Source organism: Limanda limanda, chromosome 16 (assembly GCF_963576545.1).
Source record: "Limanda limanda chromosome 16, fLimLim1.1, whole genome shotgun sequence".
Classification (NCBI taxonomy): Eukaryota; Metazoa; Chordata; class Actinopteri; order Pleuronectiformes; family Pleuronectidae; genus Limanda; species Limanda limanda.
Genome location: NC_083651.1, coordinates 14,012,094 through 14,027,960, shown reverse-complemented (window position 1 = coordinate 14,027,960; position 15,867 = coordinate 14,012,094). Strand labels below are relative to the sequence as shown.

Sequence of the window (15,867 nt, the reverse complement as noted above, 5' to 3'; positions counted from 1 at the left end):
TGTAGTGCAATTTGCTCTAAGGTTGCATGGCTGCCTGGTCCTATGCATTTGGCCCGAACCCAACCCTGCGCCTCCTTCTCATTCTATGCACATCTCAATAAGCGGACCATTGCATAATGCAACCGAGGAGGGAGGTTGCATAATCGCATATGGAAGCAGGGCAGTCGGCGTGCCGGCCACCGTACTGCTGGGAAACTTGTTAACGTACTCACAACAACAACAACCAGAGCTATTGTTGAGTAACGCCATAAAAAAACATTCCAATAAACTTTTTATAGATTCTTTATGTGAAGTTTTGTATTATGACAGATTGGAGGATTAGCCAATCAGCGTCGGGGTGGGCGTGATTTACTACGGGTACTGTCCAATCACTAAGCCAGGAAGCCTGCGTCCCTCCTCTGGGAGCACAGCTGCGGAGGCTGCGTGCTGATCTGTGGTCAGTCTGTTCGGTGGAGTCCTGCGGAGCCGCCGTAGTTCCACCAGGACTCAACTAGACCCAGGTTCTCACCAGAGATGCGGGTAAACGTTGCGGGCGGTCGCAGAGAAGAGTTCTCGAGCTCCTGGCCCAACATACACAACAACTCCTGGGGCTAACCCGAGGTCCGACGGGGGGCGTCGAGCCGCCAGCACAGCTCCTGCGAGGACTTTGTTCACTTTTACATTCACGGTAAATCACTCAAAATGGAGATTCACGAAGGAGCAGCGGCGGCGGTGGGCGACGGAGTCCTGGACTTCTCTCGCCTCAGCCTGAGCACGTTCAGCCCGGACGGGGTCAGCGAGGAGAGGAAGCGGGACGCCCGGCAGCTGTACCTGAACCACAACCGGCTCCTCTCGCTGCCCTCGTCCCTGTCCGTGTTCTGCGACCTGGAGCTCCTGGACATCAGCAACAACGGACTGTCCGCCATCTGCGAGGGCATCACGCGGCTGGGCAGCCTGCGGACCCTCGTCGCCAAGAACAACCGTCTGGACGAGTCGTCGCTGCCCAAGGAGTTCGGCTGCCTGCGGCTCGAGGTGCTGAACTTCAGCGGGAACCGCTTCACGGAGATCCCGCTGCAGTGCACCAAGCTGCCGCGGCTGCAGTCGCTGTCGCTCGGCGGAAACCGACTGAAGAGCATACCTGCGGAGATCGAGAACCTGACCAGGTGGGTAGACACCGACCCGCCGTGACTTAAAGGTCCAGGGTGTCAGATTTGGGTGAAAATTATCCATTGGCAGAAATTCGTTATAAAATAATCCTAGTGATGTTTTCATCTAATTTGTAAAGTGTTGCTTTCTTTAGCCTAGAATGAGCCCGTTATATTTAAATACTTTAAATCTACAGTGGATCCTCTCTACGAAGGCCACCATGTTTTTGACAGTAGCCCAGCTGAACCCCGGTTGAGTTTTTATGACAGCTGGAGGCTACCTCAGGTTCTCTTTCATGTTTTGAAGGAGGGAGGGGGGGTGAGGTGAGGGGTATTCAGCTGCAACATGCAACTTCACCACTAGATGTCACCGAATTCTACACACTGAACCTTTAACCCAACACCAATCTTTATACGTGAGAATAAGTGTTGAGACAGTATCGACCAATTATTGTAGCCTTGCATCACTCGTCATAGCTAGCTAGTTTGCTAGTTTAGTTGAACTTAGCGGATTTTTCCGCGTGAACATTGGAGACGAAGCACCCAGTTCATTCTCCCACTTGGTCCATTCATGTTCACCTCGTTTACAGTATGAAGTTAAAGGTTCAGTGTGTAGAATTTTGTGACATCTACTGGTGAAGTTGCATGTTGCAGATGAATATTCCTCAGCCTCCCCTTCCAAACATTAAAGGCAGCCGCTAGTTGTCATAAAAACTCAAAAGGGGTTTAGTTTGTCCCGTCTGGGCTACTGTAAAAAACATGGAAATATTTAAATATGAAGAGCCAGTACTAGGCTAATTTGGTCTATTTATATGAAGCACACTCATGAAAACACAAGTAGGATTATTTTATATTCAATTTCTGCCAATAGACCCCTTCCACCTAAAACGTAAACACTGGACATTTTTAATACTATTATCAGTCATGTTAAAACAATTCCTGTGCAGTCTGATTTGCTTTTGCTAAATGTATATTAATTGGTACATAGTTGGAACGCAGGTTACCTGCTTAAAAATGAAGTGTGCATCTGCTTATTTTATGTACTTACTCCATTTATTGATATGAGTCATGTTTTCAAATGTTATAGGGGCTGGCCACATAACATTTATGTTATGCTAGCCGGCACGGCTAGCATTGATCAACCACATTGATAATCAATGAATCCTCGATAAGGTTTTCAAGCAATACCTTTTGGCATAAACATCTCAAGGACACTGTTGATATTCAGCCACATGCATAAATTGTAGTTATTGCAGTTTATCATGCAGTTGCAAAAAACAGATCCCCACTTTTTTTCTCAAAAAATAATATCAAAATCTTTGCCCTTCGCCACTCTTCTATCAAGCTGCATCTTTAGAAGCACCTCGACATCGTTGCTTTAGGCACCGTGTTTCCCACGTGAGTTGTGTAAGCATGTTTCCCTTTCAAAAGGTCATTATAATGTTTATTTAATCTGAAACCTAACTACCAAAGTACAGGTGCATTTGATAGTCATGCTTTCATTACGGACACGCAACTTGGGAGATTTAGCTACTAACACAACTACTTTAAGTAAATGTCTGAGAAAACAATTTGCAGAACAGGAAAGGATTGAAAGTTGTTTTTTAAGTTGCAGTGCCACATTTGGCACATTTCAGAATCGGTAGGTTTTTAACATACAAGGCTGGTATTTGGTGCATAACAATTAGATAAAGCAAATTAAGAAGCAAGTACAGTAGTTGGAGGAGAAAGCTAAAGACAGGAACCTAAAGTACAAGATCAGTCAGTGAAAAGGTTTTAGAATATACAATAATATATTACAGATGCAGAAGATGTACAAGGCATGTAAGTAGTGGTTCTGAACCTCCTCTCATTCAGTGTTATCTTCACAATGATGTTTGGCCTCTGGCGAAATGCCAACACCAAAGTTCATCCTGACATTTAAAGAGTCTTTGTCTTTGCCGTCTCGGTTGCTGTTTGCCAAAGTTAGCTTTTATTATGCTGTTGCTATCTATGTGATACATCTGCTTTAAATACCTTCTTGTTTACTTGACTCACACTTAAACTTCTGTTTCATGTAGGTCAGAAGAGTTGACACACTTTTGTAATCAAGCAAGAGTCTTTAACACTTTAATTAAAAAATAGTGAATAGAATGAAGAACTGCCAATGTTCAGGTGATCAATTGCATGGTACACGTTGTTTCAGAATTTATTTTAAGGAAATTGTGTTTATTACTATCAGTTTTATTCCTGTTGCTATCTCGCATGTTTATTTCCCGTCAGTTTATCCTGTAAACATCATGATTCATTCAGGAAGCAGGATAATTGTGAACGGTTCCTGGAACCATCAGGATGTGGTTTGGAGACATGAACAAAGTGGCTGTTATAACTAATGTGAGGAATCCAGTAGTGTTGAGCAAAACATTTGAAACAAAAGTTCCTTAGTATAGAAAAACATATTGAAAACAGCATTGGAGCAAATAAAGGCAGAGACACTGCTGTTAGTACATGTGGCCACACAGGCACACAAGTAGGTCTAATCTCTTGTGAGGAGAAGGAACATAAGTCATGAGTAAATGTACAAGAGAACAATGACACCAATTTTACAACTGTGTATTTAGCAGCAGCGTCTAAGCTGACCGAGAAAGGTCAGCCAACTGTGTCTATCTTATAATTTCCTCAGTTTAACAGTAGCAAGTCAGTGACTTGTCTGATTTTGTAGGCCAAAGGTCAAACATCCAACCGTCTTCATTTGATCACACACAAACACACCAGTGTGGCTTTTCACAGCGGCGACGTGAGTCAGAGGCAGAGGATGAAAGCCTCTGAACGTAGTCACGTGGTCTCAAGAACTTAACAAACATCTCGAGCTGCTCACACCCTAAACTTATTCGTCTATGAGCCCATCCTCATTGTGCCCCCTCTGAATCAAAAGATGATCATGCACAGGAGAGCAGACTGCTGGCATAGCTGCTAGTTGTGCAATAACACATATTTATTTTTTTTAACTTGTTTTTTTCTCTTCTCAATCTAGATAAATATTAGATAAATAAGATATAATAAGGGCTCACCTTTAGGAGCTGCAAAACAGTCTGTACAAGAGACACAAGCAAAACTTGACGAAATACAGGAGGGGAAGCTCCCATTGGTATGTTTAGGAGTGCATTTGTAATAGTTTCAGGGTCCAACCAGTGCTGCTGCTGTTGGCTGAAGCAGCAAAACAGGGTCATGTAAGGATAGCTTTAGCCAATAAAGTGAGACATGTGGGAGAGGAGGTGGACAGCAGCCAACAAGTGGGGGGAGTTTCAAATTCTGTAGATTGAGGTCAGAGTTCTAACTTTGCTTCTCCAGCTCGATGTTTACATGCAAAGAATAATGGGTGTTATTGAGAGAAACCCAATTTGGTCATCTTAGAAAACCTTTGAGCAAGTAAAAATAATCTCAGTGGGGCGGGGTCCTCATGTTGAAAATCTGCCTCTTTGGTATATTGTCACATTTATCAAGCAGGGGGTAGAACTTTATGAAAGAGAGTTCCTTAAAATAACAACAATTTACACTGAATTCAGGCCGAATATGAATGCTCTTGTCTTGGCGTGTGTAGATAAAAACACTCCAGAAAGACACAGGGTCTTTTTCCTTTGCAAGTAAGCAAAATCTTAGCCAATCTTTCACCAAAGATTTTGCTTACTTGCAAAAACAGTTTGTGTATTGTCCTTGATACGCCCCATAAACCAGTGTAATCGCTGGGGGCTGATTTGTGTCAGTGAGGACAGTGAGCAGACTATGAATGTCTCCATTCCCGCCACAGAGGAGCTCGCTCTGTGCTCAGACACCAAGGACAGCATAATGGCTTCCTGTCCCGCAGTCGCTGTGTCATCAGTTCCTGCAGGCAGATGGCCCGACGGCTTACTTTCGCTGACCAGCTATCCATCGCCCTCTCCCCGTCTCTCCGGTTCACTCGCTATCACCCTCCTGGGAGCTCCATACCTCCATTAACCTTCCAGGGTCCTTTAGTTGTCTTAATAAAACTAACTAATTAACTTCACAGTTTGGCCTTATAAATACATTGGATGCGGTCATCGCATGAATAATCTTGTTTGTCTTGATATAAAATTTACGTATTGTTTTTTGCAAACTATCTGTGAAGGGATGATGCATAAATCCATAAATGTCAAAAATAAATAATACTCTGGTGATTGTTTAAATCATTTGGTTTTTTTTGTAGTGTTTTTACCTCTGTACGTTGTCTGTGATGTTTTCTAAGAATTAACACAGAAACATAGGCACAACTTTATGGATTATTTTGCATAAAACCATGTGTCTTTAGCTCCCCCTTGTGGTGTGTACCAGTACTGGGCTTGGGTCATTTTGCTTTGGGTTAGGGTTGGAACAATTCCCCTCGACTGCATCGTTACCCCTTGAAATAGAAAGACTGGATAGTGCAAGCAGCACGTGTTGAAACTTCACGTCTAGAAACCGTGCAACTGGTGCAAACCATGCAAACAACCACAACTTGTTACATAATATATAAGAAATGAAAGGGTCACCTGTTGTAGAGCTCCACCACTTCTCTCAGCCGACTGTACCATCTAATACCATTCTCTGCAATTGAGTAGGTGAAAATTAGTCAGCAAGCAGAAAGGTTTGAAAAACTGACCAAAATCTAAACATCAATTATTGTATCCTCCGTCAAATGGGTTAAATGCAGTAAAGCACTCTAACAGGTTAAACTTTTACATGATGACTGACTGAGATAAACGTTTGAAAGAGAATTCAGGGACCAAAACGCATTCAAATTCTATATGAATTGTGATATTGATTTTCTCCGCCTCTTTTTTTTTCTGTCAGTCTGGAGCTGTTGTATCTGGGCGGAAACCTCATCACAGCTATTCCTCCGGAAGTGGCAAACCTGCCCTACCTCAGCTACCTGGTCCTGTGTGACAATCGCATCCAAAGTGTCCCCCCACAACTCACCAGGTAAACTGCTGTCTTCCACCACCATCCTTCCAGTCCAACCTGCATTGTATCCCATCCGTACAGAACGTTATTGCCCTCTTGAATTCATTACCTCTGTGTCTCGCCCCAGGCTCCACTCGCTGCGATCTTTAAGTCTCCACAACAACTTGCTCACTTACCTGCCGAGGGAAATCCTCTGCCTGGTGCACCTGCATGAGCTCAGCCTCAGAGGCAACCCACTGGTGGTGCGCTTTGTCAAGGAGATGACCTACGACCCGCCCTCGCTGCTAGAATTGGCCGGACGTACGGTCAAGAGCGGAAATATTCAATACTACCCCTGTGACATGCCTTCAAATCTACTGCGATACCTGGACCTGGCCAGCAAGTGTCCCAACCCTAAGTGTGCCGGTAAGAGAAAAATCCAGATTTGTAATGATTGGTATACTAAAATGCAGCTCCGTCATATATCCTTCAATATAGGAGACTTTTAAAGACCTTAAGAAGTAAACATCTAATCATTTGAACAAGAACACAAATGAATGAGGAAAGCTTGTTTTTCATAAATGTGCTGTGTGTTCTTCTTTTTATGATCCGGTGACTCATCAGTTTTATCATGTAGACTCTTGTAGGGTCTTGATCTCTTGTCGGGAAGTAATGTGATACCATTTCCCGTATTTGTCTTTCCCATTACCATTTCCTGCCTGGTGATGATGGCGATTTATTGTATTAATTGTGTTGTGTTATTGTATCCATTTTTCAACACTGAACAATTCAGGTCACTGACCAGCCACTTGAACCTAACTTTGTTTTTTTCACTTTCTCCAGGCGTCTACTTTGATTCATGTGTGCGCCAGATCAAATTTGTGGACTTCTGTGGGAAGTACCGGCTGCCCCTCATGCACTACCTGTGCTCCCCAGAATGCACCTCTCCCTGCAGCTCCAACCCCCAGAGCGACGCCGAGTCGGAAGACGAGAGCACCCGCCTTCAGAGGGTGCTTCTGGGATAGCACGCCACAGGAACCTTTGACCACGCCCAGCCTCGTCAGTTTGTCACTGTGCTCAACATTTATACAGACACAGCCTTGGCCTGTCAGACTTGGCTTTACATAAATGCACATACAAGTACACACTAATACAGTGCATTCAGAAAGTAATCAGACTCCTAAATCTTTTTTTTCACTTTGTGAAGATTCATTTTGTTTCATCAATCGTCACTGAATGCCCGAAATGATAAAGTGAACATTTTTGGTTTAAAGCTATCCTGTATGAGATTGTGGATGTTTTACATTACCATATCAGTCTCGGTTTTAGAATTGATGCATCCTTACTATCTTATTGGAAGAGGTCTGGTTGTTCTCATCTTCTTCAATTGAAGAATCCTGGAGGCCCCTGGGTTCTTAGGAACCTTCAATGCAGCAGATAGTTTTTGCAGCCTTTCCCAATTCTCTGCTTCGACACAATCCTCTGTCTTAGCTCAGGCGATTCTTCATCCTCATAGCTTGTTTTGTACTCTGATATGCAACTGTGAGACCTTATATAGACCAGTGTGTGCCTTTCAAAGTCCTGTCTAATCAATTGAATTTACCAAAGGTTGACTCCAATCAATATGTCAAAACATCTTAAAGATGAGAAATGTGACAGCTGCACTTAATTTGAAATGTCAGACCGTTAAAGCGTAAGGAAGCAACATCACCAAATGTGGCGAAAGTGAAGGGGTCTGAATACTTCCTGGATGTACTGTACATATAGCCACTAAAACATTTACTACTGCGGTCTTGGAAAAAATGTCAACCATTTTATACAAATGGTGTGATAGAAATGAGTTCCCTCATCATATAACGAGTAAAGGAATCATTTCCCTCGAAGCTGTAAATCCACACTCATGACTGTGTCAAAGTGCTGCTGTCATGGTGGAACATTAGAGGGCAGTATAGCTCTTGTTTGGACTGTGAACACTGAGGCACCGGCAGGATTCTTTTCCTTTCCAGGGAACCATACGTTCTCTTTAATACAACACTTGGTGCTTTTGTTTCTTCTATCCATTAAGTGCATTAGTCTGTATTCTCTGAGAGTTTGGATATGAACAAAGTGGGTTTTGTCCAGCAACTGGAAAACACCTAGCAAGCTTTGGTTTTTAAGTGCTTTGATCAAGTGAACTTCAAAGCTGCTCTACTAACTGAGAAAAAAAAATGTCTGGGATTTGTCTTGTACGTCAACAGAAACAATCACCAGTTTGTCACCACGGTGCTCTGAACCGAACGAGAACAACGTGTGAGATGACCTTATTTACGCTGTGTGTGGTGTAATTAGGCCGTCCTACATAATTTGAGCAGATCAAGATTTAATTTTTTTTCCCCTCAGCACAGTGCTCATTGAACACAACCTTGTAAGTTTTATTATTTTGACATTATAGCATTGTTGTTATAAATTGATCCAGAATAAGGGTTCTGTGTGTATGTGTGAAGGAATGCTTGTCCAGGCTTACTCACAGGAAGTGGATGTGGGAAGGTCCAGGGAAACCGTGTTCGCTCCGAAACAATAGCTATTCAGCCAAACACAGTGGCACCCTTTAATGTTTGTGTTCGGGGCTGTAGGTTTTCTCTCGGACATAAACATTTACAGTTGACGTGAGCGAACGCAGCCTGCAGCCAGAAGTAGTTTACCTTTTTTCTTTTTTTTGAGGCAGGAACCGAGACGATGGTGGTTCTGTTCCCAGTTACATCACTGCTTCGTCCTTCAGCTTGTGTGGGAGGCTGGGAGGTATTTTAGTGTCCATTAGCGAGAAGGAAAACCGGCGACGCCCCTCTGTTACAGTAGCATCTACACATGAGCATATCAAGTGCCTTACTAATGGTGACTTTAACACAGCGAGACAAGAGTTTGAAGAACTGTGATCTATGCACCCTGAAATGTGACAAGTTTAACAAGTCCTTTTTATAAGTGATTTTTATACTCATCAGCTTAACCACGATTAAGAGATTGAGTAACCTTTTATAACAAAATGAACTTCTTTTATACAAATCCCTTTTCTAATGTTAAACACATATTTAAATGTCTGCAGAAATAGATGGCACTTACACAGAAGATATATTGATATATATAAATATATATATATATTAATTGTATGTACTATTACCCCATTTCGGATAATGTATGTAGACTGTACAGTTATATATAACATTAATAAAGACTGATTGTAATATCTTAAAATGCCCATATTGTGTGATTTGATCATTGCAAAATGTATAGAATAAGTATTTCACGTGAAGTTTTTAATGATGGTTTTATAGACACAGTGTGTTTGTGCTGTCGGAGAGTTTGTGTGTGTTTACATGAAGCAGTTGAAGTCGTTTGAATGTCTCCGGGTTTCATTTGCATTTGAAGGTGAGCTCATTGAATAATACTGAAAGAGTTTTTCTGTAACCCAGAACCAATCTGCTAATCCTCTAACATCACCTGCCAAGAGCCACCAGCCACTTTTTCTCCTCCCTCGGCCTTTCACACTTTCTGCTTCCATCCCATTAACTTTCATTTCACCTCGCTGTTTCTTTTACGGCCCGTCTGGCAACATCGATGCTTTTTGAGTTTCACATATTTGTTGTTTTGAATGGTCACAGCTGGGTTCCTGTGTTATTTTTTCTTTATTTTGTACACCTTAATTTTCACTCTCTCGCAAACATGTGCAGCTAGGACCCTTCCAGCAACAGCAGGCACCCAGGAAATGATCCACACGTCCACATTGTGTGGACGTATGGATTGTGTAGATCATGTTGCACTAACGTAGGTTTGTGTGCACATGAGCATGCACGCTCGCATGTGGCATGTTTTCTTGGTTCTGGGACGCTGTCACAAATGCAACCTGAGATGCACCTGATGATATGCTTGAAGAAATGAGTTGTAAAAGGCAGATGCAGCTCTACATGAGGTTTCTCTGGATCACAGAAAATAAATTAAACCCTGAGTTTAGGACCATAAAAGCCAGATTGGAAAATGGATTGATTTTAATGAAGGAAGCTATTTTCCCTGTCTTAGTCGTCTGCAACTCTGCAAGTTAATTGTTTCATTGTGTTGTTTTGTGTCCCATATATCTATGTGGTATGTATCTGCCATGCAAAACGTATTTTGAAACAGGTCACCAGTCGCACATACAGTAGCCGTGGTGATCAGTTGGTCAAACAGCGCAGTTCTTTCACATAAAGGTTTTTTTGATACTCTAAGCCTCTTATCACCTCAGTCAGAGACGTACCGGCACAAATAAGCTCACAGTATAACCAGTGTGAATTAACATGCATACCAGACCTCACACGTAAGATGTTTCAAATTTCAGCCACAGCTTTTGCACAATGATGAAAATCCAACTCTTACTTGGACAAAACCTGGTTGGAGGCCGCAGCACGGGAGGTGGTCTCGATGGAGGTGAGGGGGTTAGAGAGGGAAGGAAAGAAGTAGCAGTTGAAAATATGTACCCACTGCTGTGTTACCATGTTACCACTTGTTCTTACCGCCTTTCAATTCCTCTGCATCTGCCATTGATCCTATGTGATGGTAAATCATGACCCCATGTTATTCCCTTATTCAACAATCTCTTCATTAAAATCAAGCTGTGCCAGTTCCACACAAACACACACACATATATCAGTTCCCTTAATATGCTTAGTCAAGATTCATGAAATATTCCCCGACTGTGAAAATGAAAGTTGAGGTAAGTAAAATAATATATTCCTTGATCCGTCTCCTGATTCGGATTCACTCCCAAAATGAATCCTTCCTGCAAGCATGGTAGAAATTTGTTGAGTACTTTTTGTGTAATTTTGCTTACTGACAAACAAACAGAGTGAAGAAAACGTTACCCTTTCAGCAGAGATAATAAGAAAAGTTTAGATGATTGGATCCTGAGTCAAGTCAAGGGTTCACGTTTAACCACATCACACCACGTCCATGCTTATGGAACTTTATTATCCATGAAAAGCTGAGAAGAACTCTCTCATTTAACTCAAAATAATATTTGTTTAGAAAAAAATAAAACGCTTACTTTCACATTATAAGTAATAATTGTTATTACGCCCTCAATAAATCACTGATTGCATAACCTGTTATGTGTCATATGAAAAACTTAATTATAAGTGATAATGTGTTGGCTCATCCAACACATTATCTGCCAGTTATTGCATCATCAGTTGCTGCTTTTCAACACCCAACCTGGAAGATCCTTTTAGAAACTGAGAGGAGGCTGATGCTTGGCCCTTCCTTCACTATACAGACACAATGAATGGAACCTGCTGGGAAGCTTTGATCGGGACCATAATCCTGGTCCATGGCAACGCTGCAGGAGGAGCTGTGGCGTTCCAGACAGGGATTTGTTTCTGGGTATGTTAGCAGGCAAACCTGGACATGTCACAGGGGAGCGTCCAGGCTCTGGCAAGGACGTGGTTGGGCTGGAGGGGGTCGGAGGTGCTTCACACACAGAGAACAATGCTTTTCCATCGACACAGTCTCAACCGCTACAGGCTGGAGTGACTCTCTGGAAGTTATGAGTCAAATAAGAGTCACTGGTATTTTGAACTTGCGAAACAAATAGCTCCACACTCTGCATTTGTATCTTTTGTGTGCTTGAAAGAAATTGCATGCATATATCTGAATAATTAGATTTATAAATCAAAGGAATTATTGCGACTTTAAAGCAACACTACGTAACTTTTACTGAGCAACAGCGCCCTCTGCAGCCATACATGATGTTCACGATGGTCTCAGTGTTCAAGAGATGTAGTCGTTTTTATGTAGAGCAAAAAAAAACGATTTAAAGTCTGTTGAAGTTGCAACCACCAGTCGGTTCCACACTTCTCACACCATCAGACTATTTTTCAAGTTGCTTTTTTGAGTTCAAAATGTCGCAATAATTTTTGATTGTTTGATAAACTTTTGCAGGACATATTTTGGGCATGTGTGAAAAAAGTTGTGTGCCCACATTTCATTCACGCGTGAGGTGCTTGAAGCTGTTTGAATATTTTGGCGTGATTCAAATTTGTGCTGTCATATTTTCTGTAGAGCTGTTTCACAAATTTCCTATTTGTGCATGTGGAAACAACTGCAGGGTGTGAAACATATCGGTGACTCCATTGATACCACCAGGTTGAGTAAGAGGTGAAGATGCTTCCATGTCAGGACACAGTGGTTTATTTTGTTGACTTGCAGACAATGTGGTGGTCGAGAGAAAACACAGAGACCATCATTGACACCTGTATTTGTTAATTAGAACATCTTAATGTTAGACTTGATCCCTGGTAACCTCAGACGGACGACACGCGTCCCGTTTCATCCAGAGTCATCTTCTCTTCTTTGACTCCTGCTTTTTGAATATAAAATATTCATGCTCCTGGTAATCTGAGCGCGGCTGCAGTCCACCTGCTGCTGGTGCCGTCTGTCTTGAACCTGATCTTGGGAGAAACCTGAGAGCGATCGCCACGCTTTGGGTGAAACTGAGCCGGCGACAGGGATTCAGTCCTTCAAAGGGACGACAATGTAACTAATTTGATCCAAAACACACGAGAGGAAATGTTTTTTTCCCCTGTTTCTGTGCATCAGAGCTTTTGTGTTTAGATGATTACCTCAGGATGGGTTTATCCTTTCTGTTGACCTCATAGTGTGACTGTAGTAGTCAGAGTTTCCATCGGCACAAGAGGAGAGCAGTGTAAAGAAACACTGTTGTCAGTTATTGCTTTTTATCGTAATTTAAAGGGGACATAATATAAAAAATTCACAAATTGCATTTTACACTATTGCACACACTTGCACTATTGTTTTTCTTTTTTTCTTCAGGTGTATATATATATTTTAGATATGTATATTTTATTTCTATTGACATTTTCATATTCTATTTTATTTTATCTTATCTTATTTCTTTTGTCTGCTTGTAATATTCTGAGCATTGCCATAAGAGAGCCTGTGACCCAAGCATTTCATTGAAAGCGACTGCTTGACAATAAACTCTTGAAACTTAAAACTTGAGAAGCAAATGTCAAATTGTGGAAAAACAGCATTAACGTGTCTCCTTTAATCAATCAAAAAATATAGATTTTTTTGTTCTGCAGCTTCTCTTTAAGCTTAGTCCAGTAATGCACTCGGGAACTATACACCGCGTTCCACATTATTATGCAGATTACACTTTGCTCAGATTTTCCTAAATAGTAATGCACAGCCAGTCAGTATATTTTTCAAGTCATCAACTGTTAGAGTATAATTCAAATTGTATTGAACAAACCTCCCAATGATAACAGTATTTTTTTCAAAAATAAAAAACTCAAAATGCAGTGTTCCAAATTATTATGCAGAGTCTCTCAGTTTCTGAGTTTCAAGATATTTTATAGGTTGTAAAGAACTAAAAATTGTCATTTGTTGAATTTGCAGCATTAAGAGGTCATATTTACTGAAATCAAAAAAAGTTTTTAATCAAAAACATCTTAACAGGTCAAGTTACATGTCAACATAGGACCCCTTCTTTGATATCACCTTCACAATTCTTGCATCCATTGAACTTGTGAGTTCTTTGATAGTTTCTGCATTAATGTCCTTGCAAGATGCCATAATAGCCTCCCAGAGCACCTCCTTGGATGTGAACTGCCTTCCACCCACATAGATATTTTGCTTGATGATGCTCCAAAGGTTCTCAATAGGGTTAAGGTCAGGGGAAGATGGGGGCCACACCATGAGTTTCTCTCATTTTATGCCCATAGCAGCCAATGCCCCAGAGGTATTCTTTGCAGCATGAGATGGTGCATTGTCATGCATGAATATGATTTTGCTTCGGAAGGCACGGTTCTTCTTTTTGTACCACGGAAGAAAGTGGTCAGTCAGAAACTCTACGTACTTTGCCGAGGTCATTTTCACACCGTCAGGGACCCTGGAGGGGCCTACCAGCTCTCTCCCCATTGATTCCGGCCCAAAACATGACTCTGCCACCTCCTTGTTGACGTCTCAGCCTTGTTGGGACATGGTGGCCATTCACCAACCATCCTGTACTCCATCCATCAGGACCATCAAGGGTTGCACGGCACTCATCCATAAACAAAACAGTTTGGAACTTAGTCTTTATGTAGTCCTGAGCCCACTGCAACCTTTTTTGCTTGTGAGCTTGGTTTAGAGGAACGGATAACAGGTTTAAGGACACTTGCAAACCTCTCGAGCATCCTTCATCTTGAAGTTTGCAAGACTCCAGAGGCACCAGCGGCTTCAAACACCTGTTTGCTGCTATTCAATGGCATTTTAGTGGCTGCCCTCCTAACCCTACGCAATTGTTTGGCAGAAATCTTCCTTATTTTGCCTTTGTCTGAACGAACCCGCTTGTGCTGTGAATCAGTGACAAATTTCTTCACCGTCCGATGATCACGCGCAATTCTTTTGGAAATATCCAATGTTGTGATACCTTGACCAAGGAATTGCACTATTTGCTGCTTTTCAGCAGCACAGAGATCCTTTTTCTTCCCTATTTTGCCTGAAACATGTAGCTTGCTTAATAATGTGGAACATCCTTCTTAAGTAGTTTTCCTTTAATTGTTCTCACCTGGCAAACTAATTATCACAGGTGTCTGAGATTGATTCCAATCATCCAAATAGCCCTGAGACACAATACCATCCATGAGTTTAATTTAAAAACTAAAAAATGAATGTTTTTGACCCTTATATCCAATTTGCATAATAATGTGGAACGCGGTGTAGGTGCCGACGTACATAATAATGAATACACATAGTGAAAATGGGCGTAAAGCATTCAGGAGCCCAGGAGTGTGCACAATGAAAATCAGTCTAGCATCAGTGCTGGTTTCACCTGGTTGTCCTCATCCCCATTAAAACAAAGCAGAATTTGAATCTGAAACATTTGGTTGAAAGCAAAATGAAGCAAAATGAGTTGATCACACATGATTTTTTTGTTGTCCAAAAGACAAACTGCAACAGCACAAGGTTTTTCACAACCGAGACCCAAATGTGCTGAAGACAATTCTTAAAAAAAAATGTTTCTATAAAATGAAAACTCCATGTAACTAAACCACATCCTGTGTGTGTGTGTGTGTGTGTGTGTGTGTGTGTGTGTGTGTGTGTGTGTGTGTGTGTGTGTGTGTGTGTGTGTGTGTGTGTGTGTGTGTGTGTGTGAATAAGGGGTGAACAAAGTGTTTCCCCACCCACCGCTGTCAGAAATGGTGACACTCCCTCATCAGGAATGACCCGGTGTGTGAGGCTCACACTGTAAATCTCTGTGACGTCTTAATAACACCTTCATGCTTCTTATTTCTGGCTGAGAAAAAATGCAGCAGATAGTTCTTGTGCTGCACTCTGTTGCTTACCAGCCTGCAGGCTCTTTCCCAGGTCATGCGTTTGAAAATAGATTTGATGTGTGTTTGTCTTTCCATTAAAACAGGTGCTGTTATTCAGTGTATTTATTTGCACTGTGGACAGGGGTTAGCCACCCAGTCCCCCGGGGGCAACATGATGCACCCGCACGGTCACAGCCTTCCTGCGCGGCATGGTTCACGTCACACCCTCATCCCTCATCTGTGGAGGTGAAAAGCACACACTCACACACTCACACACACACTCACACACTCACACACGCCTCCCTCCTCGGACGCACACGCCTCCCTGCGCGCTCAGATGAGAACTTGGGCATTCTGCTGCGGAGAGTTTCCCTGAGTGACTCGACCTTCCCGGGCTGCGCACCGACGGGTGGATGAACGGATCAGTGTGCGGGATTCACTCCGAGTCGGCCGTGTCGCTATGGGAACTTTGCAGCTATGTTAGAGGTCACACCGCCATCCAC

The 15,867-nt window shown here is 42.3% G+C and overlaps 1 protein-coding gene across 1 annotated transcript; it reads left to right on the top strand.

Moving 5' to 3' along the window:
* The first annotated feature begins 450 nt into the window (after nucleotides 1-450).
* LOC133022255 (leucine-rich repeat-containing protein 58-like) lies at nucleotides 451-9,269 on the top strand. The gene is made up of 4 exons (XM_061089289.1): nucleotides 451-1,142; nucleotides 5,952-6,080; nucleotides 6,190-6,467; nucleotides 6,885-9,269. Exons 1-4 carry the CDS (start codon nucleotides 682-684, stop codon nucleotides 7,064-7,066), a joined length of 1,050 nt encoding a protein of 349 aa, XP_060945272.1. The 5' UTR covers nucleotides 451-681; the 3' UTR covers nucleotides 7,067-9,269.
* Nucleotides 9,270-15,867: the final 6,598 nt, after the last annotated feature.